Here is a 25,832-nt window from a genome sequence, read left to right as displayed (position 1 = left end):
GAGTTGAATTTCACTTGATTTCCTGTTCTTTGTCTATCAGCATCTATCCTTTGAGTGCTAATTTTGATTTCTTCCTAATTTTTGGTATGTTTACAATAAAATTTTCTCATATTTTTACAACTTACTGCTTTCTAATTGTTGTAAAATTCATCTTGCTCTGCTCTTCCTTTTATATTTCCTTTTTTGTTTAAAATATTTTATTTTATTTATTAAAATTTTTAAAAATATTTGTTTTTGAGAGATAGAGAGACAGAATGTCTCGGTGGAGGAACAGAGAGAGAGGGAGACACAGTCTGAAGCAGGCTCCAGGCTCTGAGCTGTCAGCACAGAGCCCAAGGTGGAGTTCCAACCTGCAAACTGTGAGATCATGACCTGAGCTGAAGTAAGACGCTTAACTGACTGAGCCACCTAGGCGCCCCTTTATTTTTATTTTTTTTAAATGGGCTTAACGCCCAGTGCAGAGCCCAGTGCAGGGCTTGAACTTAAAACCCTGAGATCAAGACCTGATCTGAGATGGAGAGTAGGACGCTTAACTGACTGAGCCACCCAGGCACTCCTTAAAAGATTAAAATCTTTTAAAATAATGTAAACATAAATGTTTGAGTAATTTCTACACCCAATGTGGGTTCGAACTTACAACCCTGAGATCAAGAGGCGCATGCTCTACTGACTGAGCCAGCCAGATGCTCTGTAACTTCTGTATTTCTTATCACCTTGTGATAGTTCATTTTTTCTACAACATTCATGTATTCTTGGGTTCATGTTTTAAATGTTCATGTTTTAATTAATGTCTGTTCTTCTTGCTTTATTCTTTTGTACTTTAAAAAACTTTTTGGTTTTTCCTACCTTACAGTTATTTTGGTCATCTTCAGAGGCCAGGAAGGTCCCAGGGACCCAGGTTGCTTTTGGTCAGTTCTGTTTTCTGTGGCAATGTTAACTGGTATGTAGCAGATGTTCAGTACATGAAATGAATTTGAAAGAATACTTTGAGTCTCTATTGCAGTTCCTTCTTTAATGATAGAATGCACATCTGGAGTTTTGATAAGACCCATTGTTTTTTGGGTGCCTGGGTGGCTCAGTTGGTTGAGTGACCTACTCTTGATTTTGGCTCAGGTCATGATCCCAGGGTCATGGGATCCCTGACATGGGATCAAGCCTTGCGTCAGGTTCCATACTGAGTGTGAAGTCTGCTTAAGATTCTCTCCCCGTCTTCCTCAGCCCCTCTACTTTGTGCATGCTCTCTTTAAAAAAAAAAAAAAAAGACTCTGTTGTTGCATAGTTAATCTGGGTTGAGATTAAGTTGAGCAGGGTATCCTATGAGAGGAGACTGGTTAATTTGTGATGAATTGGGAGTTCAGTCCCAAATGGATTCTGCTTTAACATTCCTTCTGATTCAGAGTCTGCCAGTAGTATCCAGTATTGTGGCTATTTCCCAGTCCTGTTTCAGCTATGCAGTTAATGGGAGAGAGTTTCTACTAAGCCATTGCTTGGAGATTTTGGGGGTAGTTCAGACAGATGAGATTACTACTTCAGGTATCAATAAACTAGGTCTCAACAAACTAAGATACTTCCTGAATTAGGGTTTAACAGTCAATTTGACTGCACTTAATCACATCTGATTGGTGTAGGAGATTGGAGAAAGCCTTATCCAAAATTAGAATGTGCTTCCAATTTTCAGTCCCATTTCAGCTGTGATTATAGGTTTTTCTTTGTTACTGATTTCATGTGTATTTTAATTAGTTTTTGATGGAAGTATGTCCAGTGTATTCCTATTCTACCATCTTTCAGGAAAGTTCTATATTTTCTTAGCCGTGGGTGGTTTTGAGATTAGTCAAGCTATACAAATGGTGGTTATAAGAAAATTTAGAGATTCCATTTACATTGTAGTAGTTTGAAACTGGCATTTTTGATTCTGTGATAATGCTTTGGGTTAGGGTAGACTATGTTGCAGTTGTATATTTGTTCACTTGCTGGGAAGATGTACATTCCAGAGGTATTGTGCAGGTTAAAGAATCTGGACAAAGTAGGAGGTGAATTTAGGTGATAAATTGTATTTTTGAGAAGGACTGAGACTTACTGTGACTTAAACAGTTTTCTTGGAGTCTTAATGCTTTTTTCTGCAAGTGTGAAATACCTGTATAACTTACCTTGGATTTAATATTATTAATTAAAACATTTAAGGAAAATAGCAAATGCTTAAAAAAATTCGAAGTAATTAGAAACTACCCCATCCCCTGACCTTCTCAACTGAAGGGAGCGTGGGGGGCAGAGAAGCCCATCACTCATTGTCTTGGTTGGCCTGGTGGGGGGAAGATGTTGAATTATTGAAAACCATTGGACTAGATGATCTGTAAAGTTCTCTTTAGTTCTAAAATTTTATTGTTAAGTCACCAAGAGCACCTATTAAGTGAGGAGCAATCAGTGAGTTTTGTCTTTAGAAAGCTAATTTAATTATCTTGTTGCTCCCCTGCTTAAAAACATGCAGTGGTTCATAATCCTTGAGGGTTTCTAAAGGGTGGGCAAGCTCAACTCCATCCCAAATCCCAGATCAAGCAGGAAAGCCTATTTAGATTGGAATAGTGAGAAAAAGTCTTTGTTTAAAATAATGTTTTAAACACAAGAAGTTTAAATCTTTTTTAAAAAAACTTATTTAGTTTGAGAGAGAGAACACACGCTCATGTGTGCATGCATGAGCAGGGGAGAGGCAGAGAGAGAGAGGGAGAGAGAGAATCCCAAGCAGGCTCCATGCTGTCAGTGCAGAACCCAAGGTGGGGCTCGATCCCACGATCTTGAGATCACAACCTGAGCTGAAATCGAGAGTCAGGTGTTTGACCGACTGCCACCCAGGCACCCCTAAACACAAGAAGTTTAAATTATCAATATTGAGTTTTCAACTTGGAAATGATAAAAAATATCATAATTACCTGCTAAGGGCTGCCATAACAAAATACCTCAGCCAGAATGGCTTGAACAGCAGTTTATTTTCTTACAGTCTGGAGGCTAAACATTGGAGATCAAGGTTTCAGAAGGGTTGATGCCTTCTGAGGCTTTCTCCTTAGCTTGCAGATGGCTGCCTCTTCCCTGTGTCCTCCCAGGGTTTCCCGTGTGAACCCCTGCTCTCTCTCTCTCTCTCTCTGTGTACAGATTTACTCTTATAAAGATACACCAGTCAGGGGGTATTCAGACCTACCTGATCTATTTCAACAGTCACTTTTTTACAGGCCCTATTTCCACGTACTGTCACATTCTGAGAGGGAGGGTTCCAACATGAATTTCGGGGGGAGACACAATTCAGCACATAACATACATAAATAACTAAGAAGGAATTTCTTATTTATCATTACCTTTGCCTTTCAGTTGGTAATTACCAAGATCACCAGGGAAAGCTCTCAGCTATTGGTCTTGGTCTTACAAACTATGTTCTACTTTAGAAGACAGCATTTTCTTCCTAAAAAGCTAAAACCCTAAACCACTTATTAAAAAAAAAATTGATACATGTATATTTCAAAAAGTCAAATAGTGCTAAGAGGTGTATTTATAAAACAATTCCTTACCCACACTCTCAACTCTTAGCTGTTTTTTCTTGTATTTATCTCTAGGTTGTTGTTTTTTTTTAAACCTCCATATTTCAAATTGATCCATGAATGTGTACTAACTATTTCTTAATTCTTGTCAGATTTTTATTGTTGTTGTTGAGTTTCTGTTAGAGTAGATATGGATTTCAGTTCTCTTACACCTTTTCCTCTACACCCTCATTCTCCTAATAATTATATCATAGTTAAAAAACCCTACATTTAGCATTTCATAATTGTGACTGTGTAAAAACTATTGCCAAGGCAATACTGTGACTATATATATTTTTTAAATGTTCATTTATTTTGAGAGGGGGCTGGTAGAGAGAGAGAGGGAGACAGAGAATCCCAAGCAGTTTTCATGCTCGGTGTGGAGTCCATTGTGGGGCTTGATCTTATGACCCCAAGATCATGACCTGAGCTGATATCAAGAGTTGGATGCTCAACTGAGCCACCCAGGTGCCCTGTGACTATATTTTCTTACATTACTTTTCATTTTTCCTGGAGTTATTAAGTTAACCTTGGTTTGTCCATTTTCTTAGTTTTCTTTAAACCTGAGGCTAAATTTCCTGTATCTTCAAATGCTTTTGTAAAATCTCTCTCAATACAGCATTCCAAACTTTCAAACCTATAAAATAATTTATCTGCCCCCTCCCCCCCACCCCCCCCCCCCCCCCGCCCCGATCTTGGCTCCTCTGTCACATTTCTGTCTGGATTTGTTGCCTCTAGGCCTTCTACACATCTGTTACCTAGGACTTTGCTTCATTACCATATTGGAGATCTCTTAGTTTTTCTCCTATATTTGATCCCTTCTTTAGTGGATATTATCTTTCTTCATTTTCTTCCTAATTTTGATAGAATATATATTCTCTAGTAGGTTCTAGGGAAAGGGTAAATAAAAGCTAAAATTTTGGAGACTAAATCCTATTATTACCATTGATTATCTGGGCATAGCATTCAGAATTGAAATAAAATCACTGAAATTTTTTATTCTTGGGGCACTTGGGTAGCTCAGTTGGTTAAGCGTCCAACTTTGGCTCAGGTCATGATCTCATGGTTTATGAGTTTGAGCCCTGTGTTGGGCTCTGTGCGGACAGCTCTGAGCCTGGAGCCTGCTTCAAATTCTGTGTCTCCCTCTCTCTCTCTGCCCCGCCCCTGTGCACACTTTCTCTCTCTCTCAAAAATAAAAACATTAACATTTTTTTTAAATTTTATTCTTAAAAATAGAAATGGCATGCTCATGAACTGAAATTTGAATGGTTCAAGGGGTTATGGAGAGGGAGGGGGAGTGTGTTTGTGGCATGAGGGCATTTTGGGGGATGGTGGAACTATTCTGTATTTGATTCTAATGGTGGCTTTACCAGTTACTATATGTTCAACTTCATAGAACTGTTCACCAAAAGCAAAAAGTTCAGTTTTTTTTTTTTTTTAAAGTTCAGGTTGTATGTATGATAGCTTAAGAATTAAAAAATCAGAATTTAAAAGTGCAAAAAAGTATATAGCAAAAAGGAAGTCTCTTCTTTCTCTCTGTGTTAGCTTTCCAGTTTTCCTTTCTGGAAGAAACCACTGTTGCCAGTTTCTTATGTATTCTCCCACTTAATCACTCTTGAACATGTAAACAACATTTAGAGGCAAATCAGGTAGAATTGAAAGGAACTTAAATTTGCTCAGTATTTTCTGAGAGTGCAAACTCTTCGAATACATGTAAATATGTTATTAATCAAGCCTGGCACTAACTGGTAAAATTATTTCTCCTACAGTTGGCAAACATGAATTGACTGGGCACAAAGTTGCTGTGAAGATACTCAATCGACAGAAGATTCGAAGCCTTGATGTGGTAGGAAAAATCCGCAGAGAAATTCAGAACCTCAAGCTTTTCAGGCATCCTCATATAATTAAACTGTAAGAACTGATTGTATGAAATGTAGTCATATCATTTTAAAATAATTTTTGTTAACCAACTTACTCTGACAAGTGAGAAGGATGACTGACATTTCTTGAATCTTCCCTCAAGATTTAAAGATTTTTGCCTGTTCATGTATTTATCTATATCTAACCCTGTTCTTGGTCACCTAAGCCTGTGTTCATGTTTTGCCCTTGTGCTTATCAGCTGTTACCTTTCTCATTCTTTCTTGTCTTCTGGACATGCCTTTCTGATAGATAACTTTCTGTGTCCCTGTTGCTGTAGAACCAACAATGATTTGCTAGTAAAAACTCTTGACATCCAAATTTCCACATGATGTCACTTAGCCAGTAGAAAGGGTGTTCCCCTGTACTGCTTATATCTCAGAAAACAAATAATGACCGATAAAATTTTAGGACTCCAGTATTTCAGAAGGGCAGTGATATTATGGTTGTTTTACAGTGGCCAATTGTAGGGTCTCCATATAACTTACTTATTGCTCCGTTTTCTCATGCGGGCTGTCAGTGACAACTGCTTAGCTTTTGTACTGAATGAGCTGACTCAAAATTTGTTTCACTCTCCTCTCTTCTCATTTGCTGAGGTGCTGTAGTTTTAAGTGCTGTCCATATGCTGATGACTTCTCCATACACATCTCCTGCTTTGTTACCTCTTCCCCTAACTCCAGATCCCTCACTCACTGCGTACTTCACATCCCCATGGGGATGCTAGAGCTGAACTTTCTGTTACCCTCCACCAAGCCTGCTCTTCCCACAGCTGTCACCCTCTGTGAATATCCAGTTCCTTAGGGCAGAGACTTAGGAACCATCCTGAACTTCCTGTCATCCATTCCATTTCTTTCTTCAAAATCTATCTAGAATCCGAGTGTTCCTCAATTCCTTCATTACCATCAGCCTAGTTTGAGCCACTGTCATCTCTGTCACAGACTCCTGCAGTAGACTATTGCTTCCACGTTTGCCATCCCATCAGTTCTTCATGTTGTTGCCATAAATTAAAGTTTCCTTTTTAAGAGATCAGATCACATGACTACTTTGCTTAAAACCTTTAATAGCTTTGCATCTCCCTTAGAGTAGAAGTCAGGCCTCATCGTGGTTTGTAAGGTTCTGTCCTCTGGTCTCCAGTTAGCTTTTTGAGTCCACATCCTATTTCTTTCTGCCAGCTCACTCTGCTCTAGCCGTCTTACCATTCCTCAAACATGCCAGACAGACTTGTACCTCGGGGCCTTTGCACTTGCTGGCTCACCTTCTTCCTAGATTGTGGTATGGTTTGCTCCCTTCCATCAGGTTCTGCTCAAATGTTACTTTATTGGACAGTAGTCCTTCCTTAAATGCCCTGTGTGAGAGGTTCCTCGTAGTTTGTTTTATTTCTCTTCATAGCAAGTTCTACCACCTGAGATATTGCTTATTTATTTAGTGTCTGTTTCCTGGCTCCTGGAACATGAACTCCATGAAGGCAGAGAATTTGTTTTGTTCCCTGCAGCTTTTCCCGGATTCTAGCACAGTGCCTGCTATATTATAGGCACTTAGTAAATATTTACTGAATGATGAATATACATGTTTTAATATTGGTAGATAAATGTTTTCTCTCACCAGGTACCAGGTCATCAGTACACCATCTGATATTTTCATGGTGATGGAATATGTCTCAGGAGGAGAGCTATTTGATTATATCTGTAAAAATGGAAGGGTAAGCAGTTCTGATTTAATCCTGTATATATTTTGTAACTCCCCTTATTCCTTACTAGCTTCAAGATGTCAGAGAGCAATTTTGTTAAGAGGTCTACTTAATAACCAGTTTCCTTAGTCATATATTTGTCTAGAATCATAGACGATTTAGAGTTAGAAAAGACCTTAAAGACTATTTCCTTAGTCTACTTACATGGAAGTGGAAGCTGAGACTTACGATTTATAGATTTACTCAAGGTCACATGATTTATTAATGACAGAATTGGATTGAGACCCCAGAACTCATGATCCTCCAACTCATGCTGTTGGGGTATACAAATACTTGTAATATATATCTTGAAGTATATATTTAATCCTTACAAAACATATTAAAGATCTAGGCCTTGCTAGTCAACCCTAGCCACATTTAAATTGCATTCATTTTTTGGTTTCAGAAATCTGATGTACCTGGAGTAGTAAGAACAGGCTCCATGAAGGAGGTAGGAATTAGACTTAAAGAATTTAGAGTTGGAAGGAACTTTAGAAGATATTTTGAACAGTTTCTTAAGTTACGGACATAAAAAGTAAACACTGCCCCTCCTGCCCATGTTTTTCTCATACCCAGGTTATGTGGTATGGCTAAAACCTCTTTCTAGAAGAGCTGTGTCTAGCAGTGAGAAGCCATTTTTTTTTCCCTCTCAATCTAAAGTTCTTTATATCATTCACTCATTTGTTCTATGTAGCATATCTATTTACTTTCATCAAAATCAAACTCATTAACCAAGTTAATTTTGATTTTACCATTTTTTAACATGGTTCATTTCAATTTTCAGGTATTCCACTTCTCTATACAGTGTACCCCCTCCCCCCATGCTATGCTATGCCTGGAAAAATGGAAACAGGCACAAGTTGGATTGGTATCTTGTTTTCTTATCTTTTCCATTTGTCATTTCTTGGTCATTTTTCTTCTGTGGTATATTAAAATTTCAGCTGTTGGGGTGCCTGAGTGGCTCAGTCAGTTGTGTCCGACTTTGGCTCAGGTCATGGTCTTGTAGCTGGTTAGTTTGAGCCGCACATCGGACTCTGTGCTGATAGCTCAGAGCCTGGAGCCTGCTTATGATTGTGTCTCTCTCTGCCCCTCCCCCACTCACGCTGTGTCTCTGCCTCTCTCTCAAAAATAAATAAACATTTAAAAAATTTTAAATTTCAGCTGTCATATTTTCTATTTCAAAGATCTTGTTTTCTGAAATTTTCTTTTTTCTTTAGATTTTTTTTTAAAGTTTATTTATTTATTTTGAGAGAGAGAGCAAGTGTGCAGGTATGCACATGTGGGAGGGGCAGAGAGAGAGAGGGAGAGAGAGAATCCTAAGCAGGTTTCATGGAGCCTGATGAGTGAGATCTTGACCTGAGCTGAAATCAAGACTTGGACGCTTAACTGACTGAGCCATCTAGGCGCCTCTGAAATTTTCTTTTTTAAATAGCCAGTTCTGCTCCACAGATATAATAACCTTATCTGTCTAAGGATAATAATTAGTTGTTTTTTTTTTTTAAGGTTTTAATTTTAATTCCAATGTAGTTAACATGCAGTGTTATATTTGTTTCAGGTGTAAAATACAGTGATTCAACAATTCTGTACCTTACTTAATCAGTGCTCAACATAAGTGTACTCTTAATCCCCATCACACTTTCACCCATTCCTCCCACCTCTGGTAACCATCAGTTTGTTCTCTGTAGCTAAGAGTCAACAGTTGTTACTTACTTACTTACTTACTTATTTATTTACTTATTTATTTATTTATTTATTTATTTATTTATTATTTAAGTTTTCCTCTGTTCCCTGCATTGTTACTGTACCTTTTGTGCTCCCTGTTCTTTTTTTTTTTTTTTTTTTTTTTCCTGTTCATTTTATTGGTCTCTGTCTTTTGTAAAGGCCCTTCCTCAGATATCTGGTGATTCTTGGTTGTCCACTTATATTTGAGTGAGGTACTAAATGCCAAGCTCATGTAGGTGGAACTTAATGATTGGTGAGCCTTCCCATAGGTGGAATAGGTAGGGATCTGTCCATTTTGTTAGGGTGCACCAAATACCAGTAATTTCAAATAGTTTTCCTTAGATCAGAGGGTTGCTCTGGAAGCAATGTTCCAATTTCCTTGAGGGTATTAGCTTAGCTTGCAGTTCTCTGAGAGCTGAATTGGGAAGAGGCCTGCAAGTCTCAGTAGTTAGTATGTTGACTTTCACTTAATCCCTGTGTTTTCCTTCGGGCGCCTCATGCCTGCCTTGGTGTCCTTGAGAACAGAGCTGGTTTGGTCTTACTCAAGAGCAAATCATGGGTCTTAATCCCCCGTAGGGGTGAATTTAAAACTTCAACCAATTGTCCTGCTTTCGGTCCACCTCTCATTTCTCCCTTCACGAATTTCCAAGGTTTCTAATTTCTAAGCTTTTCCAGAGTTCTGTGTGCAGGCTAGTTTATTATTGGTTTCCACCCTGCAGGCTTAAGGTTTCCGCTTTCTCTGTTTGGTCAAGTCTTCATCGTTCATCCACTCTATAGCTTGGTGACTCCTTCTGATTTTCTGTTGTCACTTTTCTTGCTCTTTTCGTCTTTTTATGCTAATGTCCTTTTAGTGATGTTTGAAGGTGTGGAGACAAAAGATTCAGTCTACCATGTTTAACTGCAAATATGCTTTAACTCTTCTAACTTTCCTTTGGAGACTTCTCCTTTTTCATCTTTTGTACTGTATTTATTGTTAATATGGTATAATTTTCATTTTTGTAGTCTGTTTAGTTAATTTACCTATTATATTTTGTTTAATCAATTAAGTTTTATTTCACATTTAGAACACATTCTTTTTTTCATTTAGTATATTTAATATAAAGTTGTGTTAAAAAAAGTGAACCTACATTTCTTCTAGAAATAAATGTGTTAGATTATTAGCAGGTTATTTTCTCTAGAGGAAGGGTGTCTCATTGTACTTCATTAGTTTTAATTTTGCTTTCAAAAGAAATTACTAGTTCACCTTTTCTCCCAGATTGTCCATGCCATTTAAAGTGTAGAAGTCTGGCTTCAGAATGCTAATTTGTGACCTCTGTTAGAAAATTGCATATTATAGAGAATTAATAGGCTATTTATTAAATATGACTTCATGGGTACAGGCTCATCCAAATAATGGTTATAGCTTTGGGGAAAAAAATCCTAAAACAAGACAATATGGATAAATGGATAAATGGAAGTTCTTAAAGAATATTTTTTAAAATGTTAGTTCCTGCATAAGATAATTTTTTAAGAAAACAGACTAAAGATACATGTTTTTATATTTTATAAAACAAATGAATTAAGGTTTTTCTTTTGTTAAAACTAAAAAGTCTTTATTTCAGGACATATAACTTGATTGCTTGCTAATTCATTAACAGTCTTGAATGTTACTTCCTCATATAGTCTAAAATAGTATCACCCACCCCAACATAATTCTGTGCCCTTATTCTGCTTTATTTTTCTTAAAATACTCCTTAATGGTCTCTTTATTTCTTTATTGTCTATTTTCATCAACTAGATTAAGAGCCTTTGTTTTATTCATTGCTGTATCTTGAGTGCCTAGAACTGCTTGGCACACTAAAGATGTTCAATAAATATTTGTTAAAGGAATGAAGGATTAAATGTTTCCAGTGTATAGGAGAAAACATACCTAGTTTCAAGGAGAAGTTGAAACTATTTGAAATAGCTCATGAAATACAGGGGAAAGCAATGTAGTCACAAGAGTGGTAACAGAAAGTTGAGTTCCAAGATCCTCTTAGCATTTTGGCTTTGTGCTGATTGTACCCATCTCCCCATTTCAAAAGTATCTCAGGATGAGTTTCATTTGGAAGGTTTCATGCGTTTTGATGGTTTTATAGGTTGGAGAGTTGTAGGTAGAAAAATTTCTTCTGAAAAGCACACCTTTAAAATGCCTCTCTACTTTTCGTAGCTGGATGAAAAAGAAAGTCGGCGTCTGTTTCAACAAATCCTTTCTGGTGTGGATTACTGTCACAGGCATATGGTGGTCCATAGAGATTTGAAACCTGAAAATGTCCTGCTTGATGCACACATGAATGCAAAGATAGCTGATTTTGGTAAGGAGATTTTTATAGTTTCGAATATTCATTATGTTTAATGAACATCAAAGCATTCTTCAGATAAGTTTTACTTCTATGCAATGGACTAAAGTATCCCAAAATAGTGTATCCTCACCATTTTGCCTATGAGCATACAGAAAGGAGAAGAAGTGATGAATTCTCTTCTTAACTTTATGTCTTTAAAATTTAGTTTTAGGACAATAGGTAAATAAATTGGCAGCATTAGAGACATCATTTGAATAGAGACTATTATTTGTGAAGGAGAAGTTAGCAACTTTATTTCCAGTTTTTTTTTTTTTTCTTAAAGTTTATTTTGAGAGAGAGAGAGCATAAGTGGGGGGTGGGGGGCAGAGAGAGAGAGGGAGAGAATGAAAATGAATTATAAGCAGGCTCTGAGATGCCAGTGCAGAGCCCGCCCTGAGGCTTGAACTCATGACCTGAACCCAAATCCAGAGTCATGCGTAACCAATGAAACCACCTAGGTTCCCCTCCAGTATGTTCTTTTGATCAAGTATGGAGCAAGATGAAAGAGACTGAATGGAGTTATACAAACTCTGAAAGCCAGAAGGTAAACTGTATGAACAAAATCAGTCATTCATTCATTTATTTTTAAGAAGTTTATTTCTTTATTTGGAGAGAGAGAGTGCACGCACTCAAGTTGGGGAGAGGCAGAGAGAGAGCGAGAATCTTAAGCAGGCTGCATGCTCAGCTTGGAGCCCGGCGCTCTCAATCATGCCACTGTAAGATCATGACCTGGACTGAAATCAAGAGTCAGATGCCTAACCGACTGAGCCACCCAGGTGCCCCATGAACAGAATTATTTAAAAAAAAACTAGTAAAATATTTTACATGATAGAAAAGCATAATTTCACCTTGGGAAGAACATTGTCAAAAATGAATTTATTTTCCTTTTATGTTCTATATAAGTTGCCATTGATATTATTTTATTAAATTTAAGAAAAATTAATCTCTGCAGCTCAATTTTGCTTAGCTTAAGTTCTAATCAGAGGTGATTTCATAAGTATTTTTCTCAGATTTGAATATATGTATTTTAATCTATAGAGATTCACTAAGCAGTGCCAGTCAACTCTGAGCTACTGATTTGCTATTGTTGTTGTTGTAACTGACTAAATTACTTGACTTCCTTATTCCTTAATTGTCATGATTATTTTTTTAAGATTTTATTTTTAAGTAATCTCTATACCCAACATGGGGCTCAAACTCACAACCCTGAGATCAAGAGCTGCATGCTGGCAACTGAGCCAGCGAGGCACTCCTTTCATGATTATTTTTATCTAGTACATTTTTGAGAAGGCAGAGGTTTCTTTTTGGAGTAAAACTATGCGGGAGGGAGCTTTGATATTCAGAGTTACTGTTTTGTTTTTTAAAGAATCAGAACAGGGGGGCGCCTGGGTGGCTCAGTCGGTTAAGTGTCTGACTTCGGCTCAGGTCATGATCTCGCGGTCCGTGAGTTCGAGCCCCGCGTCGGGCTCTGTGCTGACAGCTCAGAGCCTGGAGCCTGTTTCAGATTCTGTGTGTCCCTCTCTCTCTGACCCTCCCCCGTTCATGCTCTGTCTCTCTCTGTCTCAAAAATAAATAAACGTTAAAAAAAAAAATTAAAAAAAAAAAAAAAAAAGAATCAGAACAGGGTCATAGACTCTTTGAATTTTAATTTTTCTACTCATCTACATTTTTTCTAGTAATTTCTTTATTAATAAATTTAAACATGCCGAGTTTATTCTAATAAACAGAACAACAAATAGCTTAATATATACTCATTAACTTCCAGTAGTACACTAACTTAATTTTCCTAATGTTTGTTTATTTTTGAGGACAGGTTGCGGGGAGAGAGAGAGGGAGAGGAAGAGGGAGAGGGAGGGAGAGAGCGAGAAAGAACAAGTCAGAGGAGGGGCAGAGAGAGGGAGACAGAGAATCCCAAGCAGGCTCCTAGCTGCCAGCACAGAGCCCAACTCAGGGCTGGATCTCACTGTGAGATTATGGCCTGAGCCAAAATCAAGAGTTGGATACTTAAGTGACTGAGGCACTCAGCTGCCCCCAAATAATGCACTAACCTTAAATGCTGAAATAGATTACAAATTTTAGGGCATAATGACAAAATATTTGGGAACAGTAAAGACTAGGATTTGTTTAAGCAAAGAATATAGTGATGATTTATCACTTTAATGCAAACCCAATTTTATTGTTTAATGGAGTTTTGTTTTTATTTCCTTGGGAAATCTTGAATAGTTGATTTTTTGTACATTTTCAGGTCTTTCAAACATGATGTCAGATGGTGAATTTTTAAGAACAAGCTGTGGCTCACCCAACTATGCTGCACCAGAAGTAATTTCAGGAAGGTAGTATTTGACACCCTCCCACACTAATACATTTGTAATTATCTTTTTTTCCCTAGATTTTGTCTGTCTGTGGTGTCATATTGTAGTGAAAGGAAAGACATTTAGGGCTTATTCTTTTCTTATCCAGAAAGTGTTATATTTTAGGGATAAAACATAAGAATTAAGGATTCCATTTATAGAAGAGAATTCTTTTTTCCCCGTGGTGGAAGAAATTGAAGGTTTAAAACTAGCAAGTTTTAAAGGTAGGTCAGACATTAAAAACTTGCATTATACAGGAATACCTACTATTTAGAAATGGTTTACTTAGATGAAGGGTTAAAAGTATAATGTGTACCTTTAATTTTTCAGATAGAAGACATTTTGTAGTAGCTTTTTGTTTTATGATAAGGTGATTGGGGGATTGGACTGAAGTATGATAAAATCTTTAGACTTCATTTATTTTCTGGAGACTGCAGTATTATAAGAATTCTAATCTCTCAATTTACTGACCACCGGCATTGAGAACATGAGGATCTTTATACAGTGCAGCTTTTTGAATAGATTAGATGACAGGAAAATTTAATTTTTAAAGAGTAATTGTTTTTCACTGTACTACTGAAATTGAAAACAGATGGCTAAGTTTGTTACTAGTCTTTATAATTACCTTTTAATAACGTTTCACTCAAACCATGTTTCTTTGTTTGAATGTGTCATATCCTAATTCAGAATGCAGAAATAGTATAGTATTTTCTCTCTGTTTTCATAACCTTGCTTGCCTGGCCTGCTCAGAGAAATTATATTTGGGTAAAGTCATGGCTATGATTAAGGCAGAAGTACCTAATTTTAGATTTATCAAGCTTCATCATTATTTTTTTAGATCAGCTTAATGTTCAAAGAATGTTTTTAAATTATTTCATTTGTGCCATCTAAATTCTTTTGGAAAAAAACAATTCTGGGGGCAATGTTAATTTAAAAAAAAATAAAAGAAAGAAATGGAAATATGCATATATGCATGGGCCATTTCTGAAGTCTAATTTTCCAGTTTGGAAAGGTCTTTCTGTGAGCCCTGGATGAGTGGGAACTTGTATTCAAAGCACTATTTATGGATTAGTTCAACAGTTTATTTGATCAGTTTACAGACATCCTTTCCCCAAAGCCAGACTTTGTGCTAACAGTCTGCAGTAGTTAAGTCAGTTGGCTACAGTGTATTGTAAATACCAGTTTAGGATCTTCTTTGTGAACCAGTCAGCTTGGCTTTCTTTCACAGCCTCAGGCCCCTTTTACCTTGGTAGGAAGTCTTGGGTTTTGGGGGGAGAGTGGGTTTAGGGTTCATCACTAAAGAACATTCTTAATTGATATCATGAGGAACAAAGTAAAGGAGTAAGAACAGAATTATAGCTATAGTCTAACCTAAAAAAATTTTTAACTTTTGTTTTCAAAGATAATGATGATAGAATTATATAGAATCTTTCTGTATAGTGTAAAGCAATGACTGTAGAAACCATACTCTAATAATTCTTTATAAAGTATCCATATTTAAAACTTTTGGTTAATTGACTCTCAAGTTACTAATGATTATTTAATCCAATTGGTATTTCCTGTTACAGATTGTATGCAGGTCCAGAGGTAGACATATGGAGCAGTGGGGTTATTCTCTATGCTTTATTATGTGGAACCCTTCCGTTTGATGATGATCATGTGCCAACTCTTTTTAAGAAGATATGTGATGGGATCTTTTATACCCCTCAGTATTTAAATCCATCTGTGATTAGCCTTTTGAAACATATGCTACAGGTGGATCCCATGAAGAGGGCCACAATCAAAGATATCAGGTAATAATGCAACTTGGAGATTATCAGATCTAATAGCTTCAATGATTTAAATTAAGTGAAAGAAAGAGTTGCAGGACAGTATGTATAATGTCATGTCATTTGTATGTTAAAAAATACAGTATATAGGCACATTTGTTTTCGTATTTAAAAATACACAGTAAACTGGTTACCTTAGGGAAGGAAGATTAGTAGGAGGGAGGGCTTTTACTTTTCACTTACACGTCTTTCTTTTGAAAGAAAATAAAAATAGACCCTGGTGGGATGTTAAATTTTGTAGTGGCTCTTTAAGATTTTCTGTGGTATGCTTCGTATTTGACTTTTATGCATTCTCATTAGGATTAATGCTTTTCAGTAGTAAATTTGTGTGTTACTATTTGAGTTCTATCTCATAAATTACTCCCTTTTTTCCTTTTGTTCATCTCAAGTAATGAGGAATTTTTAATTTAATCAATGACATGCTTTTGTTTTTTGGGTACTATACATTGAATCACATGTGGAATTACTGATTTGTAAGTTTCATATGGAAGGGCATGCTTTTACCACCAGTGGAAAAGGATAAATCATTCTTTAAAATTTAAAATATCTAAGTGAAAGGTGCTTTTATTTGTGTTTTACATGGTTTTTTTTCCAATTTAAATGCAATATGTGACAATTAGAAGACTTAGAAAACACCAAAAACAAAACAAAACAAAACCAAAATAAAAAAAAAATCACCAGAAAATGATCTTTAATTCCATCACCCAGAAGATAATTGTTGTTCTTTTCCTTTCATGATGTTTTTAGTTTTAGCAGTCTTTGACATAGTTTAGGTCAAACATACCCTTTTATATTTGAAGAGTTGTTATCTTCATAGAGTTGTTTTATAAGGTGAGATAATGTATACGAAGTATTTAGCCTAAAATCTACCACAGAGTAAGCGTTCAGTGAATGATAGTTGTCTTTGTTGTTTTTTTCACCTAACATTGTATCAAGAATATTATAATAATGAAGCCACAGAATATATTCTTTTTTCTGAACTGGAAATAAGCTGGTCTTGGTCATTTGTTTGTCATTGTCATTTGTGCCAAAACTTTAAATAAAAGTGAAGACATTTCTTTTCCAGTTAGTGCAGCACTGCTTTTTCCCTCTTAAAATCTGAGGGAGGTTGGAGCATTTCCCCCAATATATACAATGAAATGTGAGCCAGAAGAAAGTCTCAGTTTAAAAAAAATGAAAATACCCTATGTGTATAAATAGAAATGAATTCATATCCTAAATCCCCCAAACTGTTACTTACAGTCTCACCTCCTAACTTTGTCTCAGGGAGCATGAATGGTTTAAACAGGATCTTCCAAAATATCTCTTTCCTGAGGATCCATCATATAGTTCAACCATGATTGATGATGAAGCCTTAAAAGAAGTGTGTGAAAAATTTGAATGCTCAGAAGAGGAGGTTCTCAGCTGCCTTTATAATAGAAATCACCAGGACCCGTTGGCAGTTGCCTATCACCTCATAATAGATAACAGGAGGATAATGAATGAGGCCAAAGATTTTTACTTGGCAACAAGCCCACCTGATTCTTTTCTCGATGATCATCATTTGACTCGGCCCCATCCTGAAAGAGTACCATTCTTGGTTGCTGAAACGCCAAGGGCACGCCACACCCTCGATGAATTAAACCCACAGAAATCAAAACACCAAGGTGTAAGGAAAGCAAAATGGCATTTGGGAATTAGAAGTCAAAGTCGACCGAATGATATCATGGCAGAAGTTTGTAGAGCAATTAAACAACTGGATTACGAATGGAAGGTAAAAAAGAAAGGGCATTCTGACTTTAAGCACATTTGCTAAACCTGTAGTCTATAAAATGTTTTATAGAAGAACTGCTTTTGACTTTCTTTTTGTCCATACCACACACTAGGTTGTAAACCCATATTATTTGCGTGTTCGAAGGAAGAATCCTGTAACAAGTACATACTCCAAAATGAGTCTACAGTTATACCAAGTGGATAGTAGAACGTACTTACTGGATTTCCGTAGTATTGATGGTATGTACCTTCCACAAAACAACTTAGTTGACAAACTAGACTTTGTTACCTAACTTGGCTTTTTAGTCTTTGATTCTTTCGAAGCTTCTTGAACTGTTCCTAGTAATTCAATAGCAAAAGAACATTAAATGTGAGATTTGGTGCCTCTGTGATGTCAGCATTTGTGAATCTTAGGTTTGCTGTAATCTTACAGTGTATTGTCCTTTTATGATTACCTTAAAGCCAGATGCAGTCCGATCCTAAAATGATAGTTTCTGCCACATTTCTGTTTTTTGGTGTGGTTCATTTTGGTAAGATAAAATGTTTTATTTAGAAATAAATGTTGACTTTTTATTAAATTTTTTTATATCTGATATTTAATAAATTTTTTTTTCATTTAAGAATTAGAGTACAGTTATTACCTTTTAGAGTTGATTGATAAGGCAGTGTGAATAGATTTGATTAGTAGCTCATAGGACAAGAAATCATTTGTCAAGTAAGGTTTCTTACAGGGGACTGAGAGAGAAATGTTTTGGATAGGTAAGGGACTTAATGATTAGTTTTCTCCTCTCATCCAGCCTTTTGCTCCCAGCCTGACACTAGAGACATATCAGAGGTATGCATCCTGTATTAGTTTTGTGAGTTACATGATTCCAATTTTATCTCTTAATAAAGTGTTCTTAAATAATAGACCACTTTTGTATGAAAGCATGATATAGGGATTCCTGGGACTAAAGATAATGTTCAAGATAATGATCATAATTCGTTAAAGTGACATTGTTAACCTTAATTTTAGATTGCTGTGCATTTCTATTTACCTACAGTCATAAACAATCAGAGACAGCCTGATGATCAAATTGAAATATTCAGACTTCTTAAGTTAGGTGTATTTTAATTGGTCATCAAAATAATGATTTACTTCAGTATAAAATCTTAAAAGTACCTCCTTGAATATTTTTAAAGAAACATTAAATTATGATAAGTATTGGTTTACTGTTTTAATAGTTAGAAAGTGAAAACCTATACTTAGAAAATATATCTCTGATTACCATTATGTATAGTTTGCCAGAATATCTTAACTATTTATATTGATTAAGTTGAGGTAAATTATTAATTGCAGAAAGCAGACATTTTTGTTATTGTTTGTTTATTAAATTTAAATCCAAGTTAGTTAACATACAGTGTAATAATAATTCCAGGAATAGGATTTAGTGATTTATCACTTACATATAACATGAGCACCCAGTGCTCATCCGAAATGTCTTCCTTAATGCCTCTCACCCGTTTTTAGCCCTCCCTCCCACCTAACACCCCACCACCAACCCTCTGTTTGTTTTCTGCATTTAAGAGTCTCTTATGGTTTGTCTCTTTTTCTGTTTTTATATTATTTTTGCTTCCCTTCCCTTATGTTCTTCTGTTTTGTCTTAAATTCCACATATGAACGAAATCATATGATACTTGTCTTTCTCTGACTTACTTCGCTTAGCATAATACATTCTAGTTCCATCCACATTGTTGCAAATGGCAAGATTTCATCCTTTTTGAATGCCGAGTAATATTCCAGTGTGTGTGTGTGTGTGTGTGTGTGTGTGTGTGTGTGTGTACATACACACTCACACCCCACATCTTCTTTATTCATCAGTCAATGGACATTGGGCTCTTTCCATACTTTGGCTATAGCCAAGAGTGGTACTATAAACTTTGGGGTGCATGTGCCCCTTCGAATCAGCATTCTTGTATCCCTTGCATAAGTACCTAGTAGTGCAATTGCTGGGTCATAGGGTAGTTCTGTTTTTTGAGGCACTTGCATACTGTTTTCCTGAGTGGCTGCATCAGTTTGCATTTCCACCAGCAGTGCAAAAGGGTTCCCTCTTCTCTGCATCCTCATCAACATCTGTTGCTTCCTGAGTTGTTAATTTTAACCATTCTGACAGGTGAGAGATGGTATCTCATTGTTGTTTTTGATTTGTATTTTTCTGATGATGAGTGATGTTGAGCATCTTTTTATGTGTCTCCTAGCCATCTGGATGTCTTCTTTGGAAAAGTGTCTATTCATGTCTTTTGCCCATTTCTTCACTGGATTATTTGTTTTTTGGTGTTGAGTTTGATAAGTTCCTTATAGATTTTGGATACTAACCCTTTATCTGATATGTCATTTGCAAATGTCTTCTCCCATTCCATCAGTTGCCTTTTAGTTTTGTTGATTATTTCCTTTGCAATGCAGAAGCTTTTTATCTTGATAAGGTCTCAGTAGTTCATTTTTGCTTTTGTTTCCCTTGCTTTGGGAGACAGGTCAAGTAAGAAGTTGTTGTGGCTCAGGTCAAAGAGGTTGTTGCCTGTTTTCTCTAGTATTTTGATAGCTTCCTGTCTTATGTTTAGGTCTTTCATCCATTTTGAGTTTATTTTTGTGTATGGTATAAGAAAGTGGTTCAGGTTCATTCTTCTGCATGTTGCTGTCCAGTTTTCCCAACACCATTTGCTGAAGAGACTGTCTTTTTTCCATTGGATATTCTTTCCTGCTTTGTCAAAGATTAGTTGGCCATATGTTTGTGGGTCCATTTCTGGGTTCTCTATTCTGTTCCAATGATCTTGTGCCAATACCATACTGTCTTGAAGATTATAGCTTTGTAATATAGCTTGAAGTCCAGAATTGTGATGTTTCCAGCTTTGGTTTTCTTTTTCAGGACTGCTTTGGCTACTTGGGGTCTTTTGTGGTTCCATACAAATTTTAGGATTGTTTGTTCTAGTTCAGTGAACAGTAGTGTGCTATTTTGATAGGGATTACTTTATTTTTATTTTTAAATGGGAAAAATATCTTTATGCCAATGTTTGTATGAGTAGACTATAATAGGCTTTTAGTAAATGATATGATACTATAACATGGTTTGAAATTTATATTAATTCAGATTTCTCATATGCATACACTCTCAAAACGAATTTAACACTATCTATTAAAAAGCCTGACAGAGCACACTTGACTCATAATATCAAGTAAATACTCTATCCTAGCATTTCAAGAGTATAACTGTATATATAAATGTTTTCTCATAAACAGAGCCTTTAATTAAGTACAAGTTTTTAGCAGTTCTTCATTGGCCATCTCCATTAAGATCTGTTACCACTTTTGTGTATCTAAGATCCTATGGAATTATTAGATTTACCTATGAATTTTTTGTCTTCTTCATAAACAAAAGAATAGTACCTACTTAGTGTCAGAAAGGCACAGGTTTGAGTGGTAATGTACTGGCCTCAAATTTATAACCTTAGGTTTATTAGCCCCTGGGTTTGCCAGTTGAATGAACATTTACTGTTTTTGTGTACTGTATTTTCAACTTTAGTTTTTCCTTAATTTGTTTATTGGAATCATTTCATGAGATCTTAAATACAAAGAGAAAGTGGGAGAGTGAAAAGCAGTGAGATGACAGGCAAAGGAGGTTCTAGATTTACCTCTTTATTACCTATGGCAAGTCACTACACTTTTTGAGGTTTATGTTTTCTTATCAATAGAATGAACATTGGATGAGGTGGTTTCCAAGATTTCTTCCAAATTTTAAGTGCATTTATTCTATGATTTTAATATAGAGAAATGAATTTTTATTGCTAGGGAAGGATGTTTATTGAGCCCCATGTTATTAGTTTATTGGGCTATTAATTTTGGAGTGTAAGTCTGATGAGTAGCTACATACTGATGAGTAGCTATGTGCTATACCCAATGTTGATTAGGCATGAGGAGAATACGTACTGTATGTAAAGAAGACAAATGGTTTAACACAGATTCATCACCTCTATTTTAGAACGTTTTCAAAATAAATGTGCTCTTGATAGGTGGTCAGTGGTCTCACTCAAAGAAGCAAATTAAATACTATTCAACTTTTGTTGGCGGGTGGGAGCGCACCTGGGTGGATCAGTCGGTTAAGCATCCAACTCTTGATTTCTGCTCAGGTCATGATCTCACGGTTTGTGAGATTGAGCCCTGTGTTGGGCTGTGTCTGCACTGGCAGCATGGGGCCTGCTTGGGATTCTCTCTCCCTCTCTCTCTGCCCCTCCTCCCCTCCCTCATGCGTGCGCGCGCTCTCTCTCAAAATAAACAAAACTTAAAAGAATAAAAATTATGGGGTGTAATGGATTATAATAAATTGAAATTTTTTTTTACCCAGATGAAATTACTGAAGCCAAATCAGGGACTGCTACTCCACAGAGATCAGGATCAGTTAGCAACTATCGATCTTGCCAAAGGAATGATTCAGATGCTGATGCTCAAGGAAAATCCTCAGAAGCTTCACTTACCTCATCTGTGACCTCACTTGACTCTTCTCCTGTTGACTTAACTCCAAGACCTGGAAGTCACACGATAGAATTTTTTGAAATGTGTGCGAATCTAATTAAAATTCTTGCACAGTAAACCTAAAACTTTGCTTATTTCTTTGATAGCAATAAGCATGCATAAAAAATCATAGCCAAATGCTTCCATTTATAATCAAGTTATACATAATTATAACTGAGGATTGGCCTTTTGGAATGCAATTTGCACAGGAATTGGAACATGATTAATAGTTAAAAGCCTAACGTGCAAAAATGAATTAAGATAATTTTGTTCATTGTTCAGTAGGCATATAGCATAATGTAATTTTCACAATGAATTATAGGTCTCTCAGGCTCACTTGATTTTTGGCTGTTTTATATTTAATGTATACAGGGCTTTGTAGAATATTAATTTACCATAAAGGCCTTCATGTATTATTACAAGTTGATATGTTCTATAATTGCTTCATAAATTTATTCAATAAATATTTGCCTAGAATCCCCAGAGACCTTTATAGGTGATTTGTTTTGGGGGGATCCTGAACTTCTTACATAGCAGGTATTTTCCAGTAGTGACAGGCTGGACAACTCTTCCATATCTCTTCCCTTAATATTCTTTAGTATACGGTAAGCATATCAAAGATTAAATTAGACATAATTAAAATTTTTTCTTTAGCTTGATAAATCCAAAAACACACAGAACTTACATATTCAGATACTCTAGGCACTAAGTTAAATCTTAAAATTTGTCTCACTATATTCTGTACATAAATTTCTCTTTTTGTCCCAAGAGCTGAGTTGCATATGCTATAAATAAATCATGTTTTTGTCAATCTCACAAATTCCGCTGCTCATGTCCGTCAGTATTGAATGTATACAAAAATTTCTAGTCATTCAATTATGTATCTTTTAAATTGATTTAGCACACAGAATATTTCCTACCATTTAAATGCTCAGATAAGACTTTTTCTCCCAAATTTTATCGTGACCATTTTTAAAAACAAAAATAAAAAGGCTATAGGGTGATCACATGTGTATCTACCACTTAGATTCAACACTGGTTAACATTTTGCCACATTTGCTTTATATCTATGTATGTATATAGACATAGTGTACATATGTACGTGTATATAGATATATATGTTTTTTTCTCCTTGAACCGTTTGGATGTTGCTGACATACTTATCACCCTCAACATTTCAAGCATCTCCTAAAAAAAAATAACATTTTCCTAAAAAAACATAATACTATTATCAGATTAGTAATTCCCTAAAGTCATCTAATCATGCATATTTAGGTTTCCCCAGTTGTCTTCCAAATTTCTTTTATAGCTGACTATTTCAAACCAGGATTCAGTGAAAATTTAGACATTGCCAGGTATGACATTATTACTTCAATAAAATAATGGAACGAATCAGTTAGTGCTTCTAAATGGTCACATTTGTTTTAGATTTTAATCATTTTTTAAAAAGTAGCATTATGGGAACTGCCTAAAGATGCTTAATTAATCTTTGTAAGATCTCTATACTTTCTTTTCCTTGATCCTTCCTTTTTCCTAGTAGCATTCCATAATAGTTGTAAATGAAGATTTAAAGTCACTTCAGTTAAAATTGGTGTCCTGTGTATGCTAATAAAAAATAAAAGTACTATATCACCCATAATTGCCTTATACTATTTTAACTTCAAGGTATTGATTTTCTTTGGTATCAATCATTTTTCCATTGCAGAAGAGCTATCTTATTTCTCATTTAATACTTTTGTATTATAGGACTATTTTTGGCAAATACAGTGAACACCTTTGTAACCAGACAGTAATATACTCAAGTGTCTTGATAGCTTGCACAGTTAACTATAGTTGTAGATTTGTTCCAGTACCCCTAGAAACATGCAGTGAATTCAAAAGAAAAATCTTGCTTATGTCCAGGACTTATCTATTCAACTTAGAATCTGAAAGCTGTATAAAATAATAGGAGTGCAACTTAAATACTAAGTTCAAAACTGTATAACTTGTATGTGGCCCTGCATTTTTGGGATATTGATTTAATGTAGGGTCTCTAAATGCAGCATTATGTTCCTGATGTTAAGAACAGAAGACTGTATTTTTGAAAAGTTACAGATTTGTACATAGAACTAAGACATTGTCAGAATGTCTCTATAAGCTGTTGTGGGGAGGTGGTGGGGCGGGGGGGGGGGGGATTGAAAGGAGGAACCAATTAAATAGGACCTTCTAAAAATTGTTAATTTTGTAAACTTTGCTGCTTGTTAAGTTATTGTGATTCCTTTTAGTTACTGAGTTTTATTTTGAAGATATTTAAATATTGCACTTGTACAAATAGTATGATAAACGCACAGATTATTGCAGCAGATTCTTTTTTAAGCTGGGATATTTGAAATGACAACTTTTGGTTGAATATGTCGAGGCTGCATCAGAATTTTCAAAAATTTATTGTAGTTTGCAAATTCTTACTAACTGAAGATGTAAGGGAGTCAATACAAATGATTTTTAATCTTTTTTTATTATCTTTTCAGCAATTTATATTTTTTGTGATTTATGCAACCATATTTTTACTTTGTCTTGACAACTGAAAGATGTATAAGGTTTTTGCCAGAAATGTACTGTATACATAGTTTTAAATATAACAGATTTTACTGATATGTAAAAATTTTGCCATTAAAATAAATGATTTCTCACCAAGAGGAAATTTTCTACCAGGTTGGGGGATATGGGAGCTTAATATATCTAATTTAAAATAATTTCACTGAAATAAATTCCATTGCTTTTACTTTGATTATATTTTCTCTTGAGATGCTTTTGTAGTTTTTCAGAGTTTTAAATGATTTTATATAAAAAGTCCTGTGCTTTCACCTTCCCCATCCCCCCTCCAATCCCTGCTTTTTGACCTTGTAGTTTTACCATTCACACTCAATGAATGCTTGGTGGACTGTGGCTAGATGTAGGACTCCATGCATCTATGCTTGGACTGGCATCCTTGGAATGAAAAACAAATGGTGTGCTGTTTAAATCTTTTCCCCTTAATTCTTGTCCATCTCCTCCATACACAGCAGAAGTCTTATTTTCATTGTGAATTCTCCTGACAAGATGAATGAAATTCCACATACAACATAACTATAAATTGGTAATAGGGTAGAGATCAATCTTTGTGGTACAGTATTTCTGAGATGTGTTCGCATATGTTTCGACCAGGGTATATTTAGGTATATAATTTAAAATACTTTGATTTAGAAAGTGGATGATGAAAACATAATTTTTCCTGTTACAGTGTGCTTAAATTTTTAACTTTCGGAAAAATTAAATAAAAAGCACTTATTCCTAGCTGACCATGTGTGCACCTTTTTGACAGTGTGCCTAAATATAAAATATAGTACTTAAACAAATTTTAACACTCAGACGTGTGATTTTTGTGTCAACTAAATTACTGAGTTTTGATTTCATCTAAAAGTTAACCACCTGAACAAAATATTAAGATATATACGATAAAAGCCAAAGTGGTTACCAGTTTTCCTTGGTTGCTAACATTAGATTTGGTTAGAATTCCACTACTGTTAGAATTCAACTGTAATGAAATCTTATATCCCGTATGGCACTGTTAGGCCTTGTGCCAGATTGTTGGCATTCCAAATCGTTAAAATAGGTTGATAATTGTAACAAAAGAAAACAGTACTAAAGAATGTTATGAATAGCACATAAGATTGTTCTTTAGGGAACTTATAAATTGCTCTAGATATTTATTTACCCTGACTGTATAAAACTGTACAATAAATGCTCTTGTTTGAAAAATCAATATTTATTGAACTGTTCTATTGTAGGCAAATAGACTGTTCTATTTATTGTGAATGCCAATAAATGTTAAGTCTGATAAATTTAGAGGATTTCTAGCAACTTGGAAGATCATATTGTCAATAAATAGCCTGAGAAATGTATTAAATATATTAATAAGTACATCAAGTTCATAGGACAAAGTAAGTAGGGAAGTGGTGGGTGAAGTGTGAAAACTCAGTGTTGGAGGTAGCCTTTATCAGAGTAAAGTTATTTGGGAGATTTGGGAAAGACCCCTAGAAAGGAGTACAGC

At 35.5% G+C, this 25,832-nt stretch overlaps 1 protein-coding gene across 6 annotated transcripts in view; it reads left to right on the top strand.

The window, feature by feature from the left end:
* PRKAA1 (protein kinase AMP-activated catalytic subunit alpha 1) overlaps positions 1-24,530 on the top strand; it is a 45,723-nt gene extending 21,193 nt beyond the window's left edge. For 3 of the 6 annotated variants that reach the window (XM_078445119.2, XM_060637657.3, XM_060637655.3), the window contains 9 exons: positions 5,333-5,474; positions 7,086-7,179; positions 7,613-7,657; positions 11,117-11,261; positions 13,534-13,621; positions 15,208-15,432; positions 16,735-17,221; positions 17,334-17,460; positions 21,597-24,530. In XM_078445119.2, the coding sequence (XP_078301245.1) occupies positions 7,120-7,179; positions 7,613-7,657; positions 11,117-11,261; positions 13,534-13,621; positions 15,208-15,432; positions 16,735-17,221; positions 17,334-17,460; positions 21,597-21,841 (1,422 nt within the window). In that variant the 5' untranslated portion in view covers positions 5,333-5,474; positions 7,086-7,119 and the 3' untranslated portion in view covers positions 21,842-24,530. Of the gene's footprint in view, positions 1-5,332; positions 5,475-7,085; positions 7,180-7,612; positions 7,658-11,116; positions 11,262-13,533; positions 13,622-14,049; positions 14,188-15,207; positions 15,433-16,734; positions 17,222-17,333; positions 17,461-21,596 lie in introns of those variants that run through there. The other 3 variants (XM_060637656.3, XM_060637658.3, XM_060637659.3) reach the window with 3 other exon arrangements.
* The last annotated feature ends 1,302 nt before the right edge of the window (positions 24,531-25,832 follow it).

The sequence above is a fragment of the Panthera onca genome, chromosome A1, assembly GCF_046562875.1.
Source record: "Panthera onca isolate mPanOnc1 chromosome A1, mPanOnc1 haplotype 2, whole genome shotgun sequence".
In the NCBI taxonomy this organism is placed as follows: Eukaryota; Metazoa; Chordata; class Mammalia; order Carnivora; family Felidae; genus Panthera; species Panthera onca.
The sequence above is the reverse complement of the archived record's forward strand: the minus strand, read 5'-3'. Positions and strand labels throughout refer to the sequence as shown.